Genomic DNA, 22,913 nt, shown 5'->3' on the forward strand with positions numbered 1-22,913 from the left:
ACCCAGTGCTCAGCCAGCCATGTAGACTCAGGCCATAGCTAAAAGAATTTGGAAAGGACTCTTCCTGTAGCCCATCCCCCCCCCTCCCATATAAGAAGACATGATTTTACTCGTCTGCTCCCAAGCCAGCAAAGAGTCCATGACCGGAGTTATGTTGCCTTTAAATCAAAGCCAAGGGTCTTGTTTTACATGAACGGCCTTCTGTTGCAGTAAAACTAACTGAGTACTGTGGATAAAGCTGATAACACTGCATCGACCAAAGGACAAAATATATGACAAATCATTTGCGGTTCAAAGATGTTGGGATATATTTTGACCCAGAATTTGACGATGACTTTCTAGTCCCACATCACGTTTCTTTCTACTTATCATGTTACACCTGAGGGCAAACACTGCAGAATAAAGGTAAGGAATAATGGGTGAGCTGTTTATTCCGCCATTAATTATCAAATATCAGTTATGACGACAGGTCAAAAGCAAAACATAATGCACAAAGTGAAGCTGATCATGATAAACCTGGCTTTCGTGGCCAACTTTTACAGCCATGCAGCTCTCAGGATAGTGTAATTGACTTTTTTTTGTTGTTGTGAATATTCACAGAGGAAATTAAAGCTTAATGAAAACACGCTGTAGCATAGATTAAAAAAAAATAATCTCTGCGGGCACAACCTGCAGAGGCTCAAATCAATCTAATCAGGGGAGAGCTCCTCAACCTCAGTTCTGGAGTAAAACACAGGAGTATATCTGCCCACATTCATAAAATAGAGGGAGGTCCCTAATTCCACAATAGCCTATAGGGCTTCAGATTCATGTAGGAACCTGTCAGAGGGAAGAAGCATGTTTATGAATGAACAAGCTACTTCTCTGCCCGGGGTTCAGTGTGTAGTCACAGGGATGAACAGGGAGCCCTGTGTGATGTGGCGACATCCATCACTGCGTTCTAACCACACGGTGTGCGTTTTTACGCATCTCTAAAACATGTAATAAACTTTAAATGTATCTGGGGGAGATATAGTGTGTGATGGGTGTTTGCAATGGGTGAGCTGTGTGCAGATGCTACATGAACGTGTCCCCCACACCCCCACACACATCCCAGCTGGGTGACAGTATTTGGGTTTGATGTTTTGGGGCATTTTACGCAGTGGTTTGTGTATCTCCGCGGCCTCAGAGATGGGTATCCGGCATATTGATAGTGGTGAATGCCAGCGGGCATTAGAACAGCGAGCGGCCATCTGCCAGCCGAGCGAACTAGCAACCCCACCAGCTGCAGTCGCAAAACGCCCTACAAAGCAGGACATGCATGCAGCTTCTGACGTCTGCGGCCACACTGCGCTACAAAGAGCAGAAAAAGCCAGGAGCGGAAACAATGAGGATCCAGCTTATAGACGCCGCATAGGTCCGCGACCGGGCAAGTTTTCGAGAGGAGGCTGCAGTTAAGTGCACATCAGTTCATTTGGGATGAGAATATTTCTAAGATTAGTGGAGGAATACCCATAAAAAACTCATGCAGGGGCACTTTAATACCCCGACATGGCGACGGCAAGAAAAGGGAGAGAGCTTTTTACTATTTTGGAAACTAGCGCGGACGCAGAAAGTGGCGGCGTGTGCGACAGTCAAGACTCGCCGCTGAATCTTTCGGCCGATGTGAAGTGGTTTGAGATTCCGTACAGAAAGCCGGACTCGGACGAGGAAGAAGAAGACGGGGAGCGGGAGGAGCAGGAGGAGGAGGAGGACGGTGCCGGAGAGGAGGAAGGGGAGAATGGTTTCACGGCGGCCGCGGCGGCGGAGGCTGCGGACGCCGCCAGCCTGCTCGCGGGAGGCGGCTGCAACATAATTTTAGTCACCGGCAGCAACGGGATCCAGCACGACGAGGAGGAGTACGCGGAGGACTGTTATTATTCTACCTCCACAAACTGCTCCGACACCACCTCGAACGACTCCGATATCGATTTCTCGGATTTGGAGGAGGAGGAGCGCAGGGGCTTTTTCCGCCTCGACGATGACTCGGACGAGGACTGCACGTCTCCGGACTTCTGGGGCGAACCGGACCAGGTCATCGCGATCGAACCGTTCTCCGCCGTCAGCGGCCCACAGCACTCGCTGGGGGACGATGCTGACACCCGTGACTATTTCCGGATACTCTTCCCAGATTCTCTTTTTGAACACATGGTAGAACAAACAAACAATTACGCCCTCTATCGGCAAAGGAGGAGCGGGAAGTCAGACCCCCACTGGCACCCCACTGATGTGAGGGAGATGAAGGCCTACGTGGGTCTGAACATCCTCATGGGCATCAATCAGCTGCCAGACACAGGCATGTACTGGGCCAGTGACATTTTCATAGGCAACGCAGGTTTTAAAAAGACAATGACAGCCAGGCGTTTTGAGAAACTCACCCAGTACCTGCAGCTGTGTGACCGTGAGTCAGAGCCGGTGCGAGGGGAGCGTGGCTACGATGGCCTCTTCAAAATCAGGCCTCTCCTCGATGTGGTGGAAAACAGCATGTGGGATTCATATACACCCAATCGCTGTTTGACCATAGACAAGTGTGCCATTGTCATGAAGGGACGCTTCTCCCCCACACAGTACATGCCCTCCAAGCCCCTGAGCAAGGGGCTGACAGTGTGGATGCTGTGTGACTCTCGCTCAGGCTACTGCCACCGGGCCAAGATCTACGTAGGCAAGCCCGGTGAAGACGAGGCAATGACCTCTCTGGGCTACAGGGTGGTGGCCTCCCTGGTGCGTGGCCTGGAGGGTCAGTACCACCACCTCTTCATGGACAGCTTCTTCACCTCCGTGACCCTCCTCCAGAGGCTGCTGAGGGACGGGCTGTACGCCTGTGGGCCCACACAGCCAGGGCGCAAAGGTTACCCAGAAGTCCTCAGGCCCCGTAACGTCGGAAAGCTGGCCCAGGGTGAGTTTTACCAGTGCCAGCGTGGCAACCTGGTTGCCACGGTGACACGGGATGTCAAGATGGTCAGCTGCCTTTCCACCAATTCTGCTCCAGGGATTGTGGGTATCAGTCCAGGCCGGCAGCAGCATGAGGCAGATGGGGAGGGGGAGAGTGACAGCATGGACGGCTCAGGTTTGTCCTTCGGTGTACCCCGACCTCTGCCCCTGCTGTTGTACCAGGAGAACATGAGGGGAGTGGATCTGTGCGACCAGCTGAGGGAATGCTACCAGGTCGGCCGGCCGTGTAAGAAGTGGTGGCGCTACTTCCTGTGGTTCTACGTGAACCTGTGCATTGTCAACGCCTACATCATCCTGAGGGAGAGCAGGGGGGGCAGCCCACCGGCAGGCTTCAACGGAAAGCAGTTCACCCAGCGCCACTTCAGAGTGCGCCTGGCACAGCAGCTGATTGGAGACTACCAAGGGGCAAGGGGCATGGAGCGGGCAGCACGCAAGAGACACGCAGATTCACCCATAGAGTACGGACACCGCCTGGAGCGCATGTCCGAGCGCTCTCGCCGCTGCAGGAACTGCACCAACAAGGGACTGCGACACGAAAGTGTGTTCGGCTGCAAGATATGCAACGTCCACCTATGCAGGGGAGGGTGCTTCTCTGAGTTTCATAAATAAAAACTGCTGTTTTTTTTCTTTTTCTTTTTCTATCCTTTGTGTAATCAAACTATTTGTGTCAAGGGATTTTTTAAAAACAGTAAAAGACTTTGTAATTCCAAAGGTCACCACTACAAGTGCACAACATAGTCACACACTTTATGTAGAGCTAGTTTTAGGATAGTAATATTACTGCACGTATACTAGAGAAAATAAACTGAGAAACTGTCGATTATTTGATGAGGTATAGAATGTTTTGGCTCCTCGCCCTCTGTAACACTGATGGAACTGCCTTGTGTCACTTTTTTATACGTTTAAAACATGTTAAGTATTTTATATGAAAAAAGAAGAAAAACAAACTTTTCTGCACTTACAGTAGACCAGGAAATGTTTATTATGGGAAGTTTATCTCTCCTTTTCCAGAATAAAAACTTCACTATGATGAACTGAACAGAATCACCTCTTTTATTAACATGGATAACATCACCATCGTAGATATTAAAGAGGAAGAGCAATGTTAATGAGATCTGAGTATTGAATGGAGTATTTTAAACAGGGGTTTAAAATGGATTTAGCTCTGCTTGCTTGTTGTTCCTTCACCCAGAGACACACATGAAAATCTCTGCGTCTCTGGGCCTTCAAAGGGACACAGCTTGGAGCAATTAGAGAGTAGAAAAAGCCCCTCAGTGCTGTGCAGCCAACGGACCTAGTGATGCCATTTCTTTCTCCAACCGCACTACAGACACAGAGCCATCTGTGGCCCTATTACACAGAATCCAAACGCAAAGAGCCGTACTTGTTACTGGCATGTTTGGAGAATGGAAGCAAGATGACAGAAAGTCACTTTTCTGGGAGCAGCGTCTCTGTGACTGATGGGTTAGAGTGAGTCCAGGATCAAAGCTGTCCCTGCTCGCCCAGGAGAATGGTTAAAAGAAATTATTTGTGGCTACTGTTAAACCCACCGTTGGGTGTTTTGGTCAAAGCTTCCCTGTCTACTCTGTTTTAAGGATGGAAAGCTAAAGGCTGCATGTAGATAGAGAGAGGCTGCTTCAGAAACATCAGACTAGCCGGCTCCTGTGTCTCCTTCTGAGGCCTCCTTCCTCTCTCTCCTCCCTCCTCAGGCTCTGCTGTGCCATCCTACACATTCACACACGCATGCACGCACACACACACACACACACATGCACCCTCCCTCCTTCCCCCTTCACTCCGCTCCCTCACTCTCCCTCAGCCGTTCCCCAGCTGGGAGAGGGTTAGTCAACTGGACGCCCGTCCCGCTGATCTGCGGGAGCCCCATGGGGAGTTGTCATGGCAACCGTGGCCGATGAAGACAGGGAGTCGCCAGCAGGCCCGCATGGTTGTCATGGTACTGGCTCTGGCTACAGAGGTGGGAGGGAGAGTGCCAGAGGCCACACCTCCCTACTCCAAAACCAAGCGTGTGTGTGTGTGTGTGTGTGTGTGTGTGTGTGTGTGTGTGTGTGTGTGCGTGTGTAGGGAGCTGGCTGGCTTACAGCCTGCACACTGTACGCAGAGCCAGACTAGTTACCAGGCAGGCTCTGCGTACAGCACGGCCATGAACATGAACATGACTGCAGCCGAGAGCGAACCAAACTGCTGCTGTGAGGGATTCAGGGGAATTATGGGAATCTGTCACACTGTTTTCTGCACCACACCAAACCACGCTCATCAGTCTCTGCTCTGTTTCAGTGGAGAACATGAGGCACGCTACGCTCTGCAGATGAAAGAGGGTGGATCAGTTAAATCTCTATGAAACCACATTGTGTGATACTGACGATACTGTCAAATATATCGGTTACAATCATTTATGAATTAAAATCTGATCAAGACACTGTGACGTATATTGAATTACTCTGGAACTCAAGTGACACATGATGACAAGTCAATTGTGAAATATGAGTTTTAATTTTCAGTTCCCGCAAGCAGCAGTACAGAGGACATGTGCACCCACCCAGTGGAGTCTGAAGCCTTTGTTGGTCACTCTTGTGCTTTTGTATAATTTATGTCCAGGGTAGAACATTGTCGGTTTCTTTCGCTGCTTCGTGGGATGAAGATGAAATCCATGATGTCTGTTTACGCTGAGTCAGAACCAAACACCTCTTATGTTCTCTCTCTCTCTCCCTCCCTGGGTAGGTTTGTGTGCTGTCTGTGGTGTCACAATAGCCAGACCTAATGTTTCCAGGATGGATCCCAACCATAAAATGTTTAGCTCTCAACATGTTTCCCCTCCTGGGCAGGGAACGGTCCCAGAGTCTCTGTGAAGAACATGGGCCTGCTTTCACTTAAGAGCCGCTTGTTGGGCAACACATGTAGTGTCAGTGTCATGAATGCGCCTTTGTTCAATACTTTGCTCTGTTGCAAAATGAGTCCATGGACAAGGATGAGCATGAGACATCCCTGACATCTAATTCTCAGCTCTCACTGAATCACTGTTGGTCTCTGTGCTGCCCTGTGTCTTTGATCCCGCTGCGGCTGTGAGGAGACGATGAATGACTTCTAACATCTAAATTGTTCATACCTGTTCACAGTGATTAGTGTTAATACAAGTGTTTCTTCACCTGAGCAATTTGATGTTATTTATATTTTGTTCAGCTTTGTATACATGCCAGTGCAGTGAAGAGATTAACCGAGTGGATTTACTCAAGTAACATAGTCAAGGACATTTTAAAGTACTTTTTCAGTTTATTTTACTGAGTAGCAGGGGTGTTTCAACAGGGTGGGCAAAGAACAACATTGCCTGGGCCCCAGGACTGAGTGGGGGCCCCAAAACGCCACTGATTACATTTGTGACAACCCCTATTAAATTCTTTGATAGGCTCGGACAGAATGGTCAGAAACCACATAACAAGGCCCCACGCCACTAGACTTCTGCCAACAGAGATGGTGGTGGGAGTTTGCACTTAGGTTATGGTTTGATGTCGGGGCCTCCTGGTCCCTTTTTTCTGAGCCACAGTCCCTTGAAATGCTTCTGCTTCTACTCCACTATAATTGACCAGTGTAGTTAAACTAGTCGCAATCAAATTCAAATTCAAATGAAAACATAAATTAAATAGTTAACTTATACAACTGATGCTTATTGATTAACCAGAGGTGCCCAGGATGTTTGGGCTTGTGACCCTTTTAAATAAATAAAAAAGCAACATCGACACGGGGTCCCTTGTTATTTGCAGATGTCAGTGAGTTGTTAGCTGAGACATTTCCCATCTAAACTTCTCACATGGTTTCATTTAACAAACAGCTTGAGGCTCAACATTTTCCAATGTTGTACAAAAGGCAAAGAATAGAGAAAACCCCAGAAAAGCAGAGATTTGTTTTTTCTGCTTCCCCACCTCATTAATCATCTCATGAGTCGCTGGAGATCTCTGACCCTGGAACCATTGAGGCAAACTACCTAAATAAAGTTGTTTGAACAGACTAAAAATGCATTAAAGCATTATATCAATGATCTAATATCTAATGATAATATATAAGAATTAGTGCTTGGACTTGACAAATTATTTAGATGATAGTACTGCCATATTTTTATCTAAGCATAGTTTAAAATGCAAGACTTTTACCTCAGGTTACTTTTTGTATATTTGTATATTTTGGAGCCAGTACTTGGATTACAGTGCTCAAATCCTCTCATATAAATGAATCAGCTGTTACTGGCACATAACTTAGTGGCACATCTCCATCTAGTGGTCAAGAGAACATGGAGCAGATTCTCAGGAGTTTGATGTAGTTTGAACATCTCCCAGAGACAGGCAGAGTTACTGGGTTGTTATTCTAAGTCCTGTCTCTCCATGTCATACAGCACATGTGCCACCCTCTCCTGAGCCAATGCATCCTTTTTAACCAGGAAGTTTCCTGAACCAGATGGATCTCTTTGGTTTTTGTTGATGTGGCTTTGGTGAACCCTGCAGGACGACCAGAGGAAGTTTGATCTCCGGGTCTCTTGCCAGCGGTACATCGAGAGTGACCTGTGACCAAAGAAACACAATTTTCCATAAGTTCTTTCAGCTTATGCATATCAAATGCAGGTCATTCAAAACATTTTAAATATAGAAATATCCAGTTAAAGTCTTGTTTTCATTGAACAGTATGATGACTTTGTCGGGTCTGTCACTGAACCAGCGTTTACTGAGAGCACTGTTGAGCCAATGGTGCAACAGAACAGGTTTGACTGTAATGTGAGACTTTCCCCTTACCGCGTCCTCATTAGTGTGTGGACATGTTGAGGGACCTCCCTGTAACCCCCTCTGTCTCACCCCGTCACACAGCCACCATGTGGTGCTGTTGTCACAAGATGTCTTGCAAAGAATTATTTTTTTGCAGGCACTTTACTATAAATTCAAGTCAAGTGTGTCTCTCGAGTGTCTCTCTTTGCATCGACTCTCATCAGCAGAAATCTGACACCACAGGATCTCATCCTCACTGAGGTTGTGAACATTTTCATTCTCTCGTTACACTTTGATACAGTATATATTTGCTGGCGTCCAGCAATGTCGTGGGCTGGGATTTATCTGATGTAAATAAAGAACATTAATCCTCCGGTTAATTTTGTACATATGTGGAGCCCCTACACAAATCAAACATCAAAGGTAGGTCATCACTGTAACTTTCAGATGATGAGTAACTTAACAATAACACAGAGGCAAACCTACAAAAACTTGAATGACTGAAATGTAACATACCTATAACGAGTACAACAATAGAAAGGGGAGAGGTGATGTGGGGGGGATGCACCCTCATAAGGACGGGTCCCCCAAAAGTGGACGTAGTTGTAAAGGACTTTATCAAACCCTCCACATTGACAATGCAGGCCTATACATTCCAGGTTATAACTAGGTGCAAATATTCTTTGGAAGTATAACAGTAGAATAAAATGAAATAGATCTTGATGCATATTGGACTCAGTGATGCAGAATACTGCTGTACAATTGGCCCAGTTACACATATATATATATCACCAAAGGATTTGGTTGCGGGACAGTGTCAACGGTGAAATAAACCCATCACAGTGAATTTGTACCTTGAGTCTGTACTCGAGTTTCATCATGCAGCAGTTGAAGAAGGTGGGGGGCGTCTGTGGAGGGATACTCAGAACTTTGGTTACGACGTGACTCGTCTCGGCCGGAACAGAGTCTCCTGTCCCGAAGAGCACGTCGTTTGTGTGCACGGTCCTTTTCGACTGAGCGACAAAGGTCTGCTTCTCACAGAGGTAGAATTTGGGTGTTACTGTGCGCGCTGAGTCGTTGAGCACATCTACAGAAACCCCCATCGCCTCTCCTGACGAAAAAACCCACAGACATTCATCATGATTGAGGTAAGAGCACTTAACAGATATCAGGTCATTTTTATTTAAAGAACCTGTTTACCTTGCTTCACTCCCATTTTCTCAGAGGTAACCTTCATGGTCACCTTTCCAAGGCCGTAAAATGAAATCGTGGTCGCACTTTGCTGTTCCTGACAAATGAAAACATGACCTGTCAGTGAGTCAGGTCTTTAACACAGTTTGATCTGGCATTAGCTGCATGGTCGATTATTACAAAATTTAATAGTTGGTCATTAAAGTGTCGTAAATTTAACTGGACAGAAGTGGGTAGAAAATATATCTCACTGAAGTTCAACAGAAACAAAAATATCTTACCTTGAGTCCGATGATTATCGTCTCTGATCTGGAGGCAAAGGGGAACTCAGACTTGGTGAGGAAAGGAAACTCCATCTTGGTTTTGTGGACGAGCCAGATGGACTGAGTCAGCTGCGCTCGTAGACTATAGGCGATCTTGCCCCATTTCCCCTCATAAGACGAGGGCATGTCCCTGAGAGGAAATAATAATAACCATCCAAATAAATATGAGAAATTATTTGATCTCACCAGCTGGTAAATGTATGTTAAATTTGAATGGGTGAGGTTAGATTAGCACACACACACCTATTGGGAATCACAAAGGTGAAAGGATACACGTTTCTCCCGGGGCTGATGATTTCTGAACCTTAGAAAGAGAGAAATTTGGGGGTTAAATATAAAAAAGATTCGTCAAATCAGAAGCTTTGAGTGGGACCATACTAACCATCTCCTTTGTTTTTATCCTGGAGAATAATATGTTCAAAATAAAAGTATTTCCTCTTGTCACTTTGAACCACTGTGGTTTGTCCTTCTTGTTCGCACCACGTCACCTCAGCTTTTCCTTTTGCTCTGACCAGGAAACGCTGCACTTTGGTTTCCTTGTTGGTCTGCACGGTCACCTTTCCAGAGATGACGTCCCCTGGGGAGAAGGTCCCTCGTTCATTCAGCTTGTTGTACTCCAGCGAGAGATGCTTTACAGTCATGGTGAAAATAAATGCCCTCGCAAAGATTTATGCAGCGAAAGCACAGGGGAAATAATGTGCAAAATAAATCCTGTAAATTTACTGGACGCAGGTTGCGAATAGATCCACAGTTGACCTGAAGTGGAGTCTTATGCTGCTGCTCAAGGATGTTGTGTGCAGCAGCAGTGGGCCTCTCCTGAGCCTGTATCTGTGTCACATGTCATCACGTGATCGAGAGCTGCAGGTGTCCCTTTCACACAGGTAACTCTAGCCAGCGGCCGTGTAGCCTGCACAAGGCTCCATCTTCTGAGAATGATATTGTGGATCAACAGTGTGCTAGTTCATATTCCTCAATCAATACTATTGATAATGATGTCACAGTACAGCACAGCGTAATGTAAGCACTTTATCAAGTACATTATGGAAAAGGGTCTGTATTTATATAGTATTTTCTAATCCCCTCAAAGCGCTTGACAGGACGGTTTTGCTTTTCACTGATTCACACAATTATCTATGTGCAGCACTTTCTCTATCACACATCACTCACGCTGTCTGAGCCTGTTCTGTTTCTTGCCCAAGGACACTTTGGCGCACAGAATGTGGGAGACTGGGATCAACCCCCCGATCTTCTGGTTAGTGGACGACCCGCTCTATCTCCTATCACTATTATGTTTACAAAATGATGTTATTAGAAAACAGAGTAGAAACATGATATAAATATTGTTACCCGATAACGTATGAATAAAAGATGCATGTAGTCAGTCCTTTAGCAAAGTCATGGGAGTCCTCCTCTGGAGAGAATCAGATATGCTTGTACTTCAAATTAAGCATCTAGCATGAGTATCGATAGCATGTGTTAAGCCTAAAGCCAAGTTCAAGTATTTGTCACAGTGTCACTGGGAAGAAAATTTACTTAAAAAGTATAATAGTAAATATGACATTTCATAACACAGCATTACATTAAAACTTAAAGCCTCATTTATACATGTTAAAGACTCAATCAGTTGCATTTCATAATCATCTAATATTGAACAGTGAACTCTTTGGGCTTCATAAAAAGTGTTAACAGTTGTTATCTACAGCAATCATATCTACATCAATGTGCATTCTACATGTGCATTGTTCCTGCACATTAAATTTGACAATAATTAGTTCTTTTACTGAGCAACAGCGCCCCCTGCAGCCACATGTCATTCTGTTGGATGATGTGTCCAAGGGATTAAGAATGAGAAAAAAAAGAACAAAACCTATCTATGTATTGACCGGGGCTCTGACTGCGTGGTTCACTGAACTGAAACCCAACGGAATGGTGGATATTACCCATGATCCCCGGCTTCCTGAACCAGAGGAACTGGTCAGCTGCCATCATTGTCTATTTACATGCTTCACATCCGAGTCTCTAACCAAACTCTCACACTGCACTGTTGAAAAATGTGTCCATCACAAGTCAGTACACAATAAAGGAGTGCAAAGCTAAATAAATGGCCTGCTTGTTACTTTTAAGGGAGGTATCTACAACAAAGAGCTATTTTTTTCAGAATAAGTAGCAGTGGGGGGCATTGCATATGCTTCATAGGGAGGTGGGGGGTCGAAGGGTCGGGGTGCTGCTTGCTGGGGTGTGGTGCTCCAGGTCGGTTGGGTTGGGTTCCCGAATGCTTCAAATCCATAAGCAGCGGACGCAGGCTGTTGTTTTGCTGTTGCTGTTGCTGTAGGAGCTTCAGGAAGGACGACGATGGGGAGTTTGATCACTGGGTCTTTGGTACATTTGATATTCAGATAGACCTGTAAAAAAAAACAGTAGTTTCTAGTTTGTATTTCGTCTTTACATCTCCTGATAAATGTCAATGTTCTTATTCAGAAAGTTTTCCCATCAGTCTAAGTGTTTAGGTCAGTGGGGCCTGCATATGATCCTCTTGTTTGCTACAGGCTTTGTCTTTCTTGAAATGTTGAGTTCATTGTTGTTTGCAGTTTTATCTGTTGATTATGTCGGAGTGCACTTTTTATAAGTCCAGTTTCTTTTAGCATTTGCCGATGCCAATACACCAATGCAAAGCGAATATCACAGGTTAAAGTTCACCAAAGTTGAACTTCCCCTAAAGCCACACTGCGGATTTGCTTTGCCACAGGAAGCGAAGGTTTCAGGCATTGTTACACTGACGTGTGTGGGACTGTGCCCAAGGAAATCCTTCCTTTATCCCATTGAATAGATCATGGCACACAAGTATTCCAAATGATTTGTTTATCTCAGTTTTTTGATTTTCATGTCACCTGTAACTGAAAATAAGAGATAGGAACACAGAAAAACATTCTACAAGCTCCCCCCCATTTGTTATTTTAACAGTAACCAAAAAGAGCAGGTCAGAAAGAGAAAATGCAGTCAATCCGATCAGTCCACTGGATAATTTAATGCACGTTACCTTCAGTCTGTACTCAAGCTTGATGATGGAGCAGTTCAGGATGGAGGCGGGTAGTTCTCTGGGGATGGACATCACCTTGGTCACAGTGTCTTTGCTCGAAGATGCAAGAGCCTCAATTTTGTCCTTAAGGATCTCTTTAGTGAGGACTCTCCTGTGTCCCTGGGCGAAGAAACTCCTCTTCTCGTACAGTTTGAATTTGGGCTTCACCGAACGACTGGAGTGGTTCACGATTTCAACCATGACTTTGACATTCTCACCTGTAAAAAGAATAAAGCACAGACAGTCAGTTTCCAAAGGGTAGAACTATTCTGATGTGGCACCGAATTAATGCATACAACACATTTACATGACCAGTGACCCAAAAACCTGCTCAATTGTTACCAGGGACATGAAATCGATAAGATAAGCTTAAAACCAGAATGAAAAGTCATAAACACTGCCTCCTCCATGTTAATGACTGGGACTTGCACCAAATTATAAAGTCAAGTCAAATAAAATGTTCTCAAATATAGTTTCTATCAATTTAGGTCATGCTTATCACACTGATGTATGTCAAAGTGTTAATTTATCCAGTAAATGTGGTTTTAATTTGTAATCTTATTCTATAAACACAGGGTCAGTTCACCCCATTTTTGGACCGCAGAGGATGACTCGCAGCGGGACATTGCCACCATCCTCCGATCTGCGCAGACTCTGTCTCCCAATGTGCAAGATGGCGCCGTTTGTATCCAGGGTATTTTGTTTGATTTCCATACAGTGGGAAGAAGTGGAGACGTGTCGTCCATCTTTATAGACAGTCTACCTGTGCATCCACATGCTCCTCGGAAGGTCTTGTGAAGTCATTGTTCTGACTTTGGTGTATTCACTTTGGGGTTGGAGTGTGGAAAATATATGGATGCTGTAAACAAAATGTGTTGTGCTTCTGACTTGAGGAGCGTTTACACTACAACTTCACACCTCTTTCCTGTATTTGCATAACAAAGACCCAACAGTGATAACATGATGTGAAATACACGTGACTTCTACATCACATTAGCAGAGAGAGAATCCACTGCAGGTCAATATGGAGCCATATTGAGGAGCATGTTAATAGACAAGATACAACCAATAATACAGTCTAATAATAAAATTGCCTGTTGGAACCCTATTTAAATATATGAATTCTATCTTTACTGTCCTTTTCAAGCAGATTGAGCACTTTCACATCCTCCTCATGACCTAATCCAGAGAGAGGTCTCTGTAGAGGGTCAGTATTGATATACTGAGCGGGTTAACACACCTTTTCTGTGTTCACATATAAGGAAGCAGTGTCATGTTACAAAAGAGGAACATGTTACAAAACAAGAGCCTGCCAGGAAGATTTCCATGATGTAACATTTGTCACCTGCTTTCTAAAATCACAGAGAGAGTTCCGACCAGTTTCTGAACAAGGACGAGCAGTGGATTAAAGTTCACCGGGTGCAGGATTACCTCTTTTACATTATTACCTTGCTTGTAGCCCATTCGTTTAGTGTGAATGTCCATAGAAACATTTCCAGAGCCGAAAACTTTGAGAGATTTATCCTTGGAGCCATACTGGGGTTCCTAAAAAAGAAGAGATCCCCACTTCAGATAAATGCAGGGAGATAATTATTGTCTCTTTTTTTACTCTTGTTGTTAAGATTAAGGATTTCTCACCAGAAGTCCGGGAACATCCATGTCCGCTTTGGAGCGGAACGTGAAGTGGGATTTCGCCTTCTTTGTCAGCTTCATTGATTGTTTGAGCTCAGCCTTCAACTTGTGAACGATTTTGCCAGTGCAGTCTTTGAAAGATGATGGGATTCTTCTGTGAAGGTAAATCAAAAATAAATAATTAAATGACCTGGAGAGAAATAAAAGTCAATCTACATCTAAAGATGAAGAAAAGAATAAAAGGCACCTGTCAGGAATGTTAAATGAAAAAGGAAACACGTGTCTTCCTTTGCCAATGACTTCAGTACCTGGAAAACAATAACTCATTATAAGTCTTAAATATCTTTAAACAGTACATTGATGATAGCTTATCATCTCACAAGTCATTGTATTAGGTACAATGTATCACATATAAATTACTGTATTAATTTAATATGTTACCATCTTGTCTTGCTTCTCTCAGGATATGATGCTTGATATTATAATATTTCTCATCAGCCCAGAAAACGCGGTGATTATTTTGCCCGTAATACTCATGCCAGACAACCCGAGCTTTTCCTTGTGCTATGAAAACAAGAGACTGGACTTTAGTTTCTTTAGAAACCTCCACGATGATTCTTCCATTGATGGTATCTCCATTGGTGAAGGTGTTGTGGCTGTTGATGGCGTCATATTCAACAGAGAAATTCAGGATGGTCATTGTCCGCAGAGAAACACACGGAGGACAAGTCACTTGTGAAATCCAAGAAGAAACTCGAGCCTTGTGGGCCCTGCACAGCTGCTATATATCCGACATCAGTCGCGCAGATCTTGTGGAACTGGTTTTTCTGGTGTACGCCGGCGGCCCCACAAGGTGACTGGAGACAGCTGTCAGTCCTGCACAACTCTGTAACCAAACAAATGCAAAGATGTAGATTACAAAGCAACTGGATGCTCACAGTCAAAGCAACACTTTGTCTGTGTTGAGAATAAGAATGATAACCTGACAACCACATGAGTGGGCGGAGAGCATGGTTAGTAACCTGTTAGGCTACAACACCTTTTGTTATTATAATTCATCTGGGGCGTGTACTTGTGACTGGATCACCTGACATGGATGTGAATACCTGGTCTGAACAGGGCCCAGGTTTGGATTTCTCTCTGTGTCACATGCAGATGGTCACATGACAACAAATGTGTATTCACTGAGCTGCAAGGGACATAGACTTTAGAAGCATAAATGAAATTACTCAAGATACACAACACGTTAAATGCAAAATGTAACTTTACTAAATTAAATTGGAAGGTGATAATTCACAAGCATTTAATAAAACAATTTGTGTGAAAATAAAAATTGGGCCCTTTAAAATAAATGAGTCTTTTTACGCCAGTCGTCTTTACAGTCTGTTACCTGTGATCAGTCTCGGTCTGTGTTTTGTCAATCCACTGTCTTTGGTTTGTTAATATCAGTGACTGGTCCTGTGACAGTTCCTTCAAAGAGCATGCGCCCTTTATGAGTGTATGAAGTCCTGGTGACTAGCACCACCCTACCACTACAGGGAATATTCAATGGATCTCTTCTTCCAAATAGGATCACGTTGGGAGGCTCGCCATCAATAAGAAAGGATCTCCAACTACTAGTTAAAACCGTCAAACATGTTGAGCTGGAGGCGGGACTTGATCACACCGTCAATTCCGAGATGCTGACCTCTCACTACCAGTTGAAATAAGAATAATCCTTGATGTAAATTTTAAACCTTTATTGTTCCTTGGTTACAGCTATTTGACAGGGAAGGATTTCAGTCTAAAATTACATTCACTTTAAAAGGGTACCAGCTGAGAAGTAGAATTTTCACTTTCTTTACTTTTCACCAGTTCATGGATGAGCAGAAACAAAATCTTGAATTAAGTATTTTGTGTCATGACTCATTTGTACAGAAACAAATCTCTATCACACAAAAAAAGAAAGTATTAAAAGAGGTAGCTTGTTTCACTACAGCGCAGTTTGGTCATTCTACAATACAAACATTTATAGTTAAGGAAAGTCATAGCAAGGATAGTGATATACATAAAGCATGAATATAATTTTCCTTTCTTCCGTTTCTCTTAATTCCATTTCCCTGAAATGTCGACGCATCTTCTCAGGACCGTCACTCATACTTTGTTGTCATAATTTGTCATAGGGGGGTACATCTCGTGTTCGCCATAGGCAGGGGGGGGACCAAAAGCTTGGGTCGGCGGCTGTGGTGCTGCGGCGCCCCAGGCTACCAGCTCTGGATTCCCGGATTTTTCGCTTGGGAATCCAGACCCAAAGTCAGAGTCAGCAGGTGGTGGTGCCCAAGTGGGACCCTGACCGGCCGGCAGGATGACTATGGTAAACTTGATCTCTGGGTCTGTAGCATATTTGACATCGAGACAGACCTGTGGAAAAAAGTTTTAAAATGTTATAGACACAAAAGGATAATTCTTTAATCTGTTGTAATAAAGAAAAGTAGGTGGTTAAGCCTTAGTATTTGGCAGTCGCAGATTTTGTTGTGCATCATGAGTAACAACATAATACTTATCTTATCAATTCATCTAACTAAACAGTTATTATTCATGTCTTCTTAGGCTTTTTGTTATATTCTGTTTTACTGTGTCTTAGGGACAAATTATGATCTTACAAGTTTTTACATACGTTCATGTGCAATTATGACAAGCTTTGTGCATAACCGACTCATTTGACAAACAGATGTATGCCAAGAAAATAGGCAGGACCTCAAATAAGAGCCGTGCTGCTCAGTCTGCTGAACTGTGGCTGAGCTGCGCTGCTCACACAGACAGTGTGGACGCTCTAATCTGATAACAGGGATAACATATCTTGCTTTTCAAAATGAAAAAGCTTGTATGCGCCGCTCACATAGCCAGCATGTGTTCAGGAAGAAAACCACATAATTCCAATCTTCTAATGACTCTTTTACTATAAAACTGTGCATACACATAAATAAAAGGGACATCACACAAACATGTTTAGATGTTCTGGTCTTAAAACAAACCTCTGAAATCACAAAGCTTTTGGCAGAAAGTTAGTGGCATGGGGACTTGTTGAGGGGTTTCTGACCAATGTGTCGTTGCAGTCTCCTGAACATTGACCATCAAAGAATTTAAGGGGGTTCTCGCTGTAGACAAACGTAAGCTGTGTCATAATTAAGGGGCTTTTGCTGTTGCACAAAAGTGAGCACTATCTATTAAACCCCTACAACTTTCAATTAATGTATTTCAGAAGACGTTTTATGCACAGTCTAATTAGAACAAGCACACGAATCTCCTGGTCAAAGCTGCGTACCCTAAGTCTGTGTTCTGTTGTGATGATGCTGCAGTTGTGGATGGAGGGCTCCACATCAAGGGGAATGGCGAGGAACCTTGTTACAATTTCATTAGTATTAGGTGGGATGGGTTCTCCCACCTCCCTGAAGACATCTCTAGTATTCACTCTTCTCTTTCCACTTGCAAAGAAGCTGTGCTTTTTGTACACGGTGTACTTGGGCTTGATTTCACGGGCGGAGTTGTTCTGGATGTTGGCCACAACCTTCAACCCTTCTCCTGGAAAACAGACCAAAAAACATCCTTAACAACCGTTAGCATGGGAGCGAGAAGTGTCATTATTAACAATGAGGCCTTTAACCTTGGAAGAAACCTGTTCTCTCCAGATGTACATCCATGGCTACTGATCCTGAGTTGAAAAACTTCAATTTTTTGTCCTTAGAGTCGTGCTGTGGTGCCTGAAGAAACAGATAAATTCATGCAATACACTTAGACAACAAGAGAGAGACCACACTTAAAGGGATAGTTCATCCAAAAATGAAAATTCCCTCATTATCTACTCACCCCTATGCCGATTGGGGGGGGGTGTGAAGTGTTTGAGTCCACATAACACTTCTTGAGTCTCAGGAGTAAACTTTGTTAGAGCATGATGTCATCCAAGTGTCCGCAAGCACCGACATTCATATTCAACTCGAAACGAGGTCATTTACACCAAGTTTTTAGCCTAAATGTCAGATGATATCTTCCAACGAGGTGCATTCAGGGACCGTCGGAAATGTTAACGTCCACTAGCTTAGCCACTTCTGGTGGACTTTTAGGCTTAAAACACGGTGGAAATGACCTCGTTTCAAGTTGAATTTGAATGCCAGGGCTTCCAGACACTTTGATGACACAACACGAGCAGTATGGAGGCCTGTTGTGTTTTTTCTGTTTTATTACGTCTGAAGACAGGTCACTAATCAGCTACACTGTTTACCCCAAAAGGGTTTTGTGGACTCAAACATTTGAACACATAATTTCACATCAAGCATTTCAATTTCAATATATGGCCAACACATGTTGTTTTTTCAGGTAATAGTTAGAACATGTTTTACAGGCTGGGAAATAGTTGATCAAATATATGTACACCTGGTGGCTTTAAGGTCCTTGCTCAACCAACGTATACACAGCCACTAAACAGAGGCAGCATTGTAGTCACACAACTGCTATCACCAAACCCCTGCAGAGCATCTTTTTTTTTTGGGAGGAATGACTGGAATGAACTCAGCACATACCAGTAGCTTAGAGTCACTGTTCAGGTCGGCTCTTGCAAGGAAGTTCAACTTAGTCGAATCTTTCTTGGCAAGTCTCATCGATCTGCTCAACCTGGCTTCCAGCAAGTACACGATTTTACCAACAGAACCATTGAAGGAGGACGGCAAATCCCTACAGCACGAGAGCAGAAGAACACGAGAAGTCAAGGCAATACAGTTAATGTGCAGTGGTAATACCAACATCTTTTTGAAATTAACCAAGCGAACCTATTCCATCAAAATCCCTGTAAAACATGATCTAGAAGTTTTTCATGAGATAACACGACAGTGCCATATGCTGAAGTGTGGAAAAGGGTTCCTCGGCTCTGATTACTGTATCTTCACCAAGGAGGTTATATTTTCATCGTTGTTTAACATTTATCTGTCCGTTAGCAGGATCATCTAAAATCGACTGAACTGATTTTCTCAGAACTTGGTGAAAGGGTGGAGTATGGACCAAGACGGAACGCATTTTGTGTCATACATTTAGCAATCCAGGATTTTTGTAAATCACCTTCTTTAACATTGTGAGACAGAATGTTTTTTTCACTGATTTCCCAGAGAAATATGGATGGGTCTTTGTTTTAAAAAAAATCTGGCATATTTAGGCGACTGTTGAGCCTTGACGGAGGTATGAGCTCTACTGAGTGACAGTCATAGTTGTGAACGTGGTCTTCTTGTAGTTCCCAGAGCCCGATTGGTGACTAGAGGCCGTTGTGCTTTTGCAGCACAGGCCCTCAAACTCTGCAATGACTTTACCAGCTGTGATCAGAAAGGCTGATCTGCTTATAAATTCCCTCATAAAACACCATTATTTGAAAAGCTTTTATCTCTGAGTGAGTTTTAATTCACATTATTTTTATTCTTTATTCACTTTTATTGCTTTTGTTTTTATTGTTTTTTTTATCCTCTTGTGAAGCCCTTTGTTTTTTGCTTTGAAACATTCTGTACAAATAAAACTCCCTCTTCTTCTTTTTATTAATAAAAACTATTTAAAAATATGTTACTCACTGGGAAGGGAACTGAAAGGTGAATGGGTAGGTGTGGCATCCTGGGGCAACAACACTACTGTCTGAAAACGCAAAAGGAAAGGGTTAAATAAGATGTTCTAAACATGTGTTTCATTAACAGCCTTGAAGGAATGTGGGGAATGAGCCCTAAGGATGTTTTAGGAATTTGTGGCTTGGAGGTCTGATGTGATGAGAGGGTAAAGAGACAGAAGCAGGAAAAGTGTCACAAAGGGTGTCTTACATGTTTCTCCATTCTGGCTTGACATAAGTGTGTAGTCGTCTGAAAAAGAAGAAAAAAAAGCAACACACTGATTTAACAAGAATTAGCATTTGTTACTTAGGCTGGGAAAAATACAATCATTAATGTTTTTTTAAATTAATAATCTGCATCTACTTACACATCAGTTAATTGAGAAAAAAACAGCCAATGTCAGGTTTTCATATTCATATCGGTGGAGGTGTTTATGTTTGCTGATATCCAGAAATAGGAGACATTTTATCTCACAGAATAAACCAAGCAGACAGTGTGTGCATGTATGTTTTCATTTCATATCTGGTTCTGTTCCCAATTCAAGCATTTTGTAGTATTTGTGTTTTATTCAAACTAAAGGTCATGGTTGAAGTGGGAAATATAAAGCCTAACTTATATTTGGGGTTTGATAACGAATCGGATTCATTGCCAGATTTCTATAATATAACTGCTGATATATTGGTATCTGAAATGTTTTTACTCCCTAATTCTGGGCTTTGGCTCTGAAAAATAATAAGTAATAATAAATAACAAATAATAATCGGTTAAAATATCTGATTTATATGATTACTTTGTTTTGTACATTTTGGTTTTTTGAGCAAATTAGTTCTCGGTTTTGTGTTGTGTAATACACAAAATAAAACAAATGATCTTTTTACACCTGGTTTGACGTTTTTACAGTTTTCCTGTGAGGATCTCTGTAAAGGTGAGTGAGCAGGAGGAAGAAGAGGAGGTTTGACTGACGGCTGCTTCTCGATTTGTTGAGTTTTACCGCGGCGTTTGGGAAATTGTTTTGATATTTCCGAGAGCTTTTATTTTGAAAGTGCCTGTGCAGCCGCGCCAAACTCTCCATCGCGTTACCACCCGAGCGTACTTGAATCCGACTTTAAATTCAAACCGTGTGAGGTCACAGTGGACCGCTCACCTTTGTCCTTCTTGATGAAGTGGAGCTTCAGACTGAAGTACTTGTCCTTGGAGCTGTAAACAACAGTGGTCTGTCCGTATCTCTCGGTCCACAGGACTTCGGCTTTGCCTTTGAACTTCACAGACAGAGACTCTATCTGACATTCTTTAACCACCTCCAGGACCACCTGGCCTGACACCAAGTCTCCATGCGTAAACGTGTCCCTCTCATTCACCGGCGTGCAGGTGACTTTTAGACTTTTCACGGTGGACGACATGGCTCGTGAACACACGTACACAAACACACACACACACCCACTGTCTGAACCGAGAGAAGAAGTACAACAACTTCAGTGGGTGTGTCCTAATTTTGAGGAGGTAGCGAGTAGATGTTTACTCCCTCCCAAGAAACCACTCATTCATTCGTTATTAGACATAATGTCCTCTACCACTCTTTCACTCATTCACTCATTATCAGACATATCTTATTTCCTATACAACTCATTCAGTCATTCATTATTAGCCATATATAATTTTCCATACCACTCATTCACTCATTAATCATTAGACATTCATTATTAGACATATCTCATTTCCTAAACCACTTATTCATTATAATACGATATATCTTATTTCCTATACCACTCATTCACTCATTAATTGTTAGACATTCATTGTTGGACATATCTTATATTCATTAATTTCCTGTCTGTTTTAAGATAAAAGTTGGTGGGATATCCTTAATGGTCGTTCCGTACCAGTTAAGTAACAAAACTGCAAACTGCAAAAATACAAAAATAGGATTCAAAAGGTAGGTTCAGAAAATATACAGTACATTATAAGATAAGATACGATAAGATAACATGAGATGAGATGATATAAAATGAGATGATATAAAATAACATAAGATATGATTAGATACCACGATACCCTATGCTACGATACGCTATGATACGATACCCTATGCTCCGTTACGCTACTCAATGATGCGATACAATGTGATAAGATTAGATGAAATGAGAGGAAATGAGATAAGCTAGGATAAGATCAGTCAAAAAACGCTAATGTTAAAGAAAGTGAAAAATAAATTATGGATCTCTGATCCGACTTGCTCCACCCCTCCACGAAAGTTCATGTTAACTGGTTGAGTAGTTTTTGTGTAATCATGCTAACAAGCAAACAAACAAACAAACAAACAAACAAACACATATGAGAACATAACCAACTTGGAGGGGACAAAGCAGTACCAATCATGAGGTACAGTGACTCAGTTATTTTCCAGCTCCCACCTTGATCAAATAGCAAATTCTGTGTCACCTACAGAAGTGTTTGGTTTAAAATGAGGTGTGGTCAGGCGTGATGTTGGTCCATTGTTATCTTGACACACTGGAAAGTGATTGCCAAATTTGGACCAAACCTGGTCGGAACTCAGTGGTGCAAGATGGGCAGAGTTTTAGTAGTTAGTTCCTGCATCTATTACAGTGTTCAACCAACAGTTTCCCCGGATTACACGATCCACATTATTGCACTACTGATCACTAAGGTACAATTTCAAAACCCATTAGTTTGTGTAATCAATCTGTCCCCGTAACTGCAACATTGTTATGTGCATTCCCACTTACACACTATTTATCCTGTTTACATTATATTATTGCCATTCCTATATTTCATTATATTTAAAGATTGCCCCTGTTTTTATTTCCTTGTGTTTATTACATTTTACTAATGCTTCTCTGTCGTCTTTGCTGCTGCAATAAGGCCAATCTTCTGCATTCTGGGATGAAAGAGGAAAATAGTATCTTACATGCATCTACATAGCACATAGGCATACACTCTGCTTGTTACACACAGATGGTCTGCTAGCATTCACTTACTACCTAGGAAATCCTCCCTTATAATAGCAATCTGCCAAGATGCAAACATACCAGGCTTTTATAGCAAATGGGAGATGTCACTGTGGTTTATTACATGTTAAACTCAAAACACATCCACAATTAATAAAGAGAAAGGAGTGAAAACCAGAACAGGTTGTCACAAACCAAACGGGAGGCTATGACAAAAGATGGAGACACATGGAAAATAACAATCAATTAATTATTATTATGTAATTATTAATATATGGAGGATATCTAACACTAACAATAGTGTATGAAGTCATATCAGCATGGTGGGTGGGTGCATGAGTAAGAAAATGTGACTGTAATGGTGTGTGGTGCAA

At 42.8% G+C, this 22,913-nt stretch overlaps 3 protein-coding genes and 1 long non-coding RNA gene across 4 annotated transcripts; 1 reads left to right on the forward strand and 3 right to left on the reverse strand.

Annotated features, from left to right (window-relative positions):
* Positions 1–6,238: 6,238 nt before the first annotated feature.
* LOC118114473 (arrestin domain-containing protein 3) lies at positions 6,239–10,627 on the reverse strand. Its single transcript, XM_035164902.2, has 6 exons — positions 9,633–10,627; positions 9,494–9,554; positions 9,209–9,380; positions 8,937–9,024; positions 8,591–8,847; positions 6,239–7,538 (listed from the first exon to the last, which is right to left on the reverse strand). Exons 1-6 carry the CDS (start codon positions 9,889–9,891, stop codon positions 7,410–7,412), a joined length of 966 nt encoding a protein of 321 aa, XP_035020793.1. The 5' UTR covers positions 9,892–10,627; the 3' UTR covers positions 6,239–7,409.
* Positions 10,628–10,763: 136 nt separating this feature from the next.
* LOC118114472 (arrestin domain-containing protein 3) lies at positions 10,764–14,658 on the reverse strand. The gene is made up of 6 exons (XM_035164900.2): positions 14,400–14,658; positions 14,206–14,266; positions 13,965–14,112; positions 13,775–13,871; positions 12,288–12,544; positions 10,764–11,652 (listed from the first exon to the last, which is right to left on the reverse strand). The coding sequence occupies exons 1-6, from the start codon at positions 14,656–14,658 to the stop codon at positions 11,383–11,385; spliced, it is 1,092 nt and encodes a 363-aa protein (XP_035020791.1). The 3' UTR covers positions 10,764–11,382.
* LOC118114474 lies at positions 13,664–14,555 on the forward strand. The gene is made up of 3 exons (XR_004697453.2): positions 13,664–13,745; positions 13,949–14,120; positions 14,422–14,555. It is a non-coding gene; the product is annotated as an uncharacterized LOC118114474 (long non-coding RNA).
* A 1,024-nt stretch (positions 14,659–15,682) lies between the features above and the next one.
* LOC118114572 (arrestin domain-containing protein 4) lies at positions 15,683–21,017 on the reverse strand. Its single transcript, XM_035165085.2, has 7 exons — positions 20,718–21,017; positions 19,784–19,822; positions 19,544–19,604; positions 18,515–18,665; positions 17,602–17,698; positions 17,263–17,519; positions 15,683–16,358 (listed from the first exon to the last, which is right to left on the reverse strand). Exons 1-7 carry the CDS (start codon positions 20,971–20,973, stop codon positions 16,092–16,094), a joined length of 1,128 nt encoding a protein of 375 aa, XP_035020976.2. The 5' UTR covers positions 20,974–21,017; the 3' UTR covers positions 15,683–16,091.
* Between the last annotated feature and the right edge of the window lie 1,896 nt (positions 21,018–22,913).

The sequence above is a fragment of the Hippoglossus stenolepis genome, chromosome 9 (genome assembly GCF_022539355.2).
Source record: "Hippoglossus stenolepis isolate QCI-W04-F060 chromosome 9, HSTE1.2, whole genome shotgun sequence".
Taxonomy (NCBI): domain Eukaryota; kingdom Metazoa; phylum Chordata; class Actinopteri; order Pleuronectiformes; family Pleuronectidae; genus Hippoglossus; species Hippoglossus stenolepis.

Excerpts from the sequence above, each read along its gene's own strand:
- LOC118114572 (XM_035165085.2), bottom strand. The coding sequence starts at position 20,973 with ATGTCGTCCACCGTGAAAAGTCTAAAAGTCACCTGCACGCCGGTGAAT. Across the intron at positions 17,699-18,514 it reads ACAGTGACTCTAAGCTACTG|GCACCACAGCACGACTCTAA; the intron begins GTATGTGCTGAG and ends CTGTTTCTTCAG. Across the intron at positions 17,520-17,601 it reads GAGAACAGGTTTCTTCCAAG|GAGAAGGGTTGAAGGTTGTG; the intron begins GTTAAAGGCCTC and ends TCTGTTTTCCAG.
- LOC118114472 (XM_035164900.2), bottom strand. The coding sequence starts at position 14,658 with ATGACCATCCTGAATTTCTCTGTTGAATATGACGCCATCAACAGCCAC. Across the intron at positions 14,267-14,399 it reads GAGAGAAGCAAGACAAGATG|GTACTGAAGTCATTGGCAAA; the intron begins GTAACATATTAA and ends ATTGTTTTCCAG. Across the intron at positions 11,653-12,287 it reads AGCTTGAGTACAGACTGAAG|GTCTATCTGAATATCAAATG; the intron begins GTAACGTGCATT and ends TTTTTTTTACAG.
- LOC118114473 (XM_035164902.2), bottom strand. The coding sequence starts at position 9,891 with ATGACTGTAAAGCATCTCTCGCTGGAGTACAACAAGCTGAATGAACGA. Across the intron at positions 9,381-9,493 it reads ACCTTTGTGATTCCCAATAG|GGACATGCCCTCGTCTTATG; the intron begins GTGTGTGTGTGC and ends ATTTCCTCTCAG. Across the intron at positions 8,848-8,936 it reads GAAAATGGGAGTGAAGCAAG|GAGAGGCGATGGGGGTTTCT; the intron begins GTAAACAGGTTC and ends TTTTTTCGTCAG.